This window comes from Gavialis gangeticus, unplaced genomic scaffold (genome assembly GCF_001723915.1).
Source record: "Gavialis gangeticus isolate Ggan-Ray unplaced genomic scaffold, GavGan_comp1, whole genome shotgun sequence".
NCBI classification, from domain to species: domain Eukaryota; kingdom Metazoa; phylum Chordata; order Crocodylia; family Gavialidae; genus Gavialis; species Gavialis gangeticus.
Window position 1 is genome coordinate 28,464,104 of NW_017729026.1, and position 4,629 is coordinate 28,468,732.

The 4,629-nt window shown below is 38.1% G+C and overlaps 1 protein-coding gene and 1 long non-coding RNA gene across 2 annotated transcripts in view; one reads left to right on the forward strand and one right to left on the reverse strand.

The window, feature by feature from the left end:
- Positions 1-4,629, reverse strand: part of FIG4 (FIG4 phosphoinositide 5-phosphatase) — a 193,346-nt gene that overhangs the window by 159,135 nt on the left and 29,582 nt on the right. Inside the window, exons 4-5 of the mRNA XM_019520105.1 lie at positions 2,166-2,322; positions 137-187 (exon numbers count right to left, since the gene is read on the reverse strand). Of these exons, the coding sequence (XP_019375650.1) occupies positions 137-187; positions 2,166-2,322 (208 nt within the window). The remainder of the gene's footprint in view (positions 1-136; positions 188-2,165; positions 2,323-4,629) is intronic.
- LOC109299615 lies at positions 2,329-3,347 on the forward strand. The gene is made up of 2 exons (XR_002097936.1): positions 2,329-3,275; positions 3,318-3,347. It is a non-coding gene; the product is annotated as an uncharacterized LOC109299615 (long non-coding RNA).

Sequence of the window (4,629 nt, forward strand, 5' to 3'; positions counted from 1 at the left end):
AGGGTTTTTAAATCAGAGAATTTGGAATTCTTATCAGAGAATTTGCAATTTGTAAACAGAGAAAACCAGGATCTCCAATTAACCAGTTAATTGGATGATAGCTGTAACATGTAGAAGGGTCCTGATAAACACTTACCTAAAATAAAAGTTGCTAGATAGGTCCACATTTTGAAAGACTCGCAGATATCTAAACAAAATATAATTGATTAGGGAATACAAGTTTTATTTCCACACAGCAAGAGGTTATTATTGCAAAAGAAGAAAAACCACAAACAAACACATGCACACAAAAAAATTAGTCTGATGATCTCACCAATCAAGTTACATAAAAACCTCATTGTCTCCAGTAATTCTCAGCTATATTACTACAATTATGTTTTCACTGCGTTTTGTCAGCCAGACAATCCTGCTACAATAAATGTGATGTGGGGCTGGGTGAATTGGATATCCTTTGTTTAGCCACTACTTCAGAGTTCTCTCACAAATCTTTTTTTTTTTGTTACTTCCAGTAAAAAGTAACCTTGCAAAAGCAGCAATGGACCGGACCCGACTAAGCTGCAATGGATGCACTTCTGTTGCAATTTTATTTTCTATAAGTTAAAGACCAGAGCTGGCAGTACTTAACCCAAACTCCCAAAGATTATCAGCTGTAGGATACAGTACTGTCAATCAAGGAAACAATCCCAATATCTACTTCAACCTACCATATCCCTAGCAATTCTCTAGATGCCAAGCACCACAAAACCTCTTTGTTGGAAAGATTCAAATAAATTCAAAATCCCAAACAGTAAACATCATATACCTCTACATCTTGATTTAGTTATTTCAATCATATTCCCTGTTAGTTCTGAACAAGAAGTACCAATGTGCATTATACTTTTATAATTGTGTGTCGTAATATCCACATTTATTTAATAGCTATCACTACCTAGATTTATTGTCTGCAGTTAGTTTATGGTGATTTGTGTGACCTTTAGATAATCTGCACACTGTACAAAACCAGTAAATAAATTTAGCTATACTACTTGTCTGTGATCTAGAAATAAATTACCCTCAATCCTGCTAAAAATAAAGCTGGGATATATTTGCATATTGTTCATGACTCTAAAATCTCAGAGGACTATATTCCTTTCTACATGAAACATCCTGTCAAGGGAGCATCTGCAAGAAAAATGCTCCATTTAAGAGAAGCCACTTTGCTAAATCTTGATAAATGCATATTTCTTGCCTCAATCCTGGGCCAGCCCAGTACCCTCCACAACAGCAGCAGTGTATCTGGTCTGAGAACATTTTGCAACTGGGTTTTTTCCCCCATCTATTCAACAAACATTGTGGAATGCAAGGGACTCCTTTCAATGAAGTTAACATGACAACAGTAAATCCAGTGCTACTCAAAGGGACAGCATTAAAGCATAAACCAGTATTAGTGTTGACATGCTCCCAATAGTCATGCAGGCCATACAGTTGTAGCTGACATAAATGATGCAAGTGGTGGGCAAACCCATGCAGAAGCATGACTTAGATGCATTTTCCCCTCCGTGTAAAGTCTGCAGAATTTATGGCCAAATTCTCTACTCTACTATTCCAGTTTATCAACATAAAACTAGTGTAATAAGAAGCATTACAGAACCAGGCTCAGATGTTCAATAAACTGCTTCCTTCTGAAGTATATAATAGAGGGAAGTCTATGAACTAGGGGTGCACTGATAAAGATATTTTTGGCCAATACCAATGGCCAATTATTAACTAGCCATATCAGCCGATACTGATCCTATAGCCAATATACAGCCCGGCAACTTGGAGAGCAGCATCCAGCTGGTAAGTCTGAGAGGGGGAAGGGGTGTTGAGCAGATCGAGGTCCACACAGTGATGGAGGGAATTGGGCAGGGGCAAGCGCTGCCCAACTGGGGTGGGGCAGGGTGCAGGACAGAGCTGCAGGCAGCTTGTCCAGGGGTTGCAGGGAAGCAGGGTGGCTCCCCACTGCTACACACACCCCCAGGGGAGGCATGGGGGCATGTGCCCCCCAGATTTGTGTAAGGGGCAAGGGCGGGCTGCCCGCTGTGGGCTTTGGGCCAGGGGCTATGCCAGCAGCGCTGGGACTATGAACCAGAGTTTATAAAAGTTTCAACATTAGCTAGCAAACCTCAGTAAAAAGCATCATTTACCTTGCTTCATCAGGATGAGTGACTCGTACAGAGTCATTTGGAATGTAGATCATATTTGTATCTTCTATTTTATATATTGCATGTCCACCAATATCTGCCATCTTTCTTCTTTTTGTAATTAAGATAATATAGTAGCCTTCTAAAAATCTGACAAAACCTATTCAAAATAGAGGACAGATAACAAATAAACACCATTTACTGAGATTTGGATGCGTTAGCTGAGATGATCAAATGCAATGTTCGGAAGACCAATATCAGATACTATTTTCAGTCCTTTGCACAATTTTAAACTCTTGTATGTTATACTTTGCTGGTTTGTTTTTACAATAACTGGCTGAACTAAAAGCTTATTTTCTTACTGTCTTCTTTACTACACACATTTTATCACAAAGTTGCATTTGCTTTGAAATTTCTTAAAATGTATCTCTGTGAGCAGTTGTTGCTGGTTAACAAATTTGAAATGCATTCACCAACACAACCACATTACTAACACAATTGATGATATTCAGTCAAAATATTCACATTTTTGGGTGCATCTAGCTAAACAATCAAGCTCTCACTCAATACATCAGAGCTCAAAGTAAAAGATAAGAACAAATGCTTCTGCTGTTTTTCCCTTTCACTGCAGGAGTCTGCAATGTGATTTGAAGTACAGTGATTTTTGTTGCTCCTTCTTTATTAGTCCCCTTGGAAAAAAATGCTTCCACCTCTACAGGGAAAGGCTCCCTGCCAACAATAAAAATCAAAGTCTTCCATTCAGAGCAGTTAGGCTACTGAGCTTGCATTGTTAAATGGCAGCTAAACTTTTTCCTATGTTCTTCAAGTACTAAAAATAACTGATGAGCTGAACTGTCTCTATAAATGTCCATTATGCATCTCTTCAAAATCAAATACTATTCTTGCCTATCCAGAGTTTGATCAGGAATAAAGCTTTTGGCCTCCTGGTATGGTCCCCTACATTTAAAAGGGGATTCTGCATTTTTTTTTTTAAATGGGAAATGTCTTAACTTGGCTCTAGAATGAGAGGCAAACCCTTTTCTACCTGCTTAGCAAAGTGATAGGATGGAATAAAACTGTACTTATATGAGGTAGAAGTGGGAAAAATGCAAGGTCATTTATCTGCTAAGCTAAAAGAATTAAGTGATGAGAAAGTCTACTCTCCTTCCCAGCTTTCAGAAAAAATAGAAATAGTGTCCATTTCATTCCCAGTAGTAAGTGGAGCCTAGAGAATGGAGTCAACCCAGTCTTTCATTCCTCTGGAATGGGAAACTTGGGGAAGAATTTCTCTGTTGTCCAGAGGAAAGGGCCATGATTTCACTTAAGTGGTTTGGCAAGAGACATTTGGACATGGCTTTCATTCAAATTTAGTTCTCATATCAAATATGCTGCTTAGATATTCATTATAAAAGTTCTGACTTTTTTCTCTTTTAAAGAGCACATATTATGGCATCTTCAAAGATTAATGTTATTTTCAGATCTCCTCCAGCATGCATTTACAGGGCAGCAGAAAAGTGTATGTCAAAGACTTGAATACCTAAATATTTCTTGAGCACACATTTCCCAATACATAAACCTCCCTCTCGCAGTAGTACATGAGTTAGATAACTACCGTATCCAGATTACATCAGATAAGGTAAATATATATGGAATATAAACGTCATGTTGTAGGGCATAAGAGAACCAATAACTGCAGATGGTTAGAGAGAAGCTACCTTTACAAGCATTTTTCAGAGGCATCTAGAAATAGCACACATGACTGATGAACTGCTGGTTTGATTACGTAAGGTAACTGCAATTTTCTTGTCATCAAAAAGGTTCATTTTCATAGATGACCAAAATGTACTACAAAATTTTCAGTGAACAAGGTCTAATTAAACAGGAAGCCACTTACTTCATATATAGATAAAATGAACGTTGAATGAGATTCCTGAGTTTTGGGGGACTCTGAAAGTACTCATCTCTCTCTTATGAAGAGGATACTTTGCTCAAATTAATTTAACATTTCCCAATTTAAGTTGCACATTTTTATTAATATGTAGGTATTAATAAAATGACCAAAACTAAAGAAAGCAAACAGGAAAACTGACTCCAATAAGCATGCAATAATCCATTTGCAGGAATGCAGCATTTTGTCATATGCCTCAGTTTTTTGTATTTACCTTCAAAGTAGCCCAATCTCTACATTCTCTAGAGCTTTAGATTCAGACACTGGGGAGCATATCAATGTAAATTAGGTTTAATCAGTTTGGATGGGCTGCCACCTTTTCCAATATTCTTTCAAGAGGTATCAACTAAGGAAATATTAGAAAGTGAGCTCGGGTGCTTCAGGAGAAGCAGGATAGGAAACAGGTCAAAAGATGAAAATACAACATGCCCCAAAACCTAGACTTGGCTCCAGAATCAGGGAAATTCCTATGTTCTACCCCAGGGGCGGGCAATTATTTCGGGCGGAGGGCTGCTTACT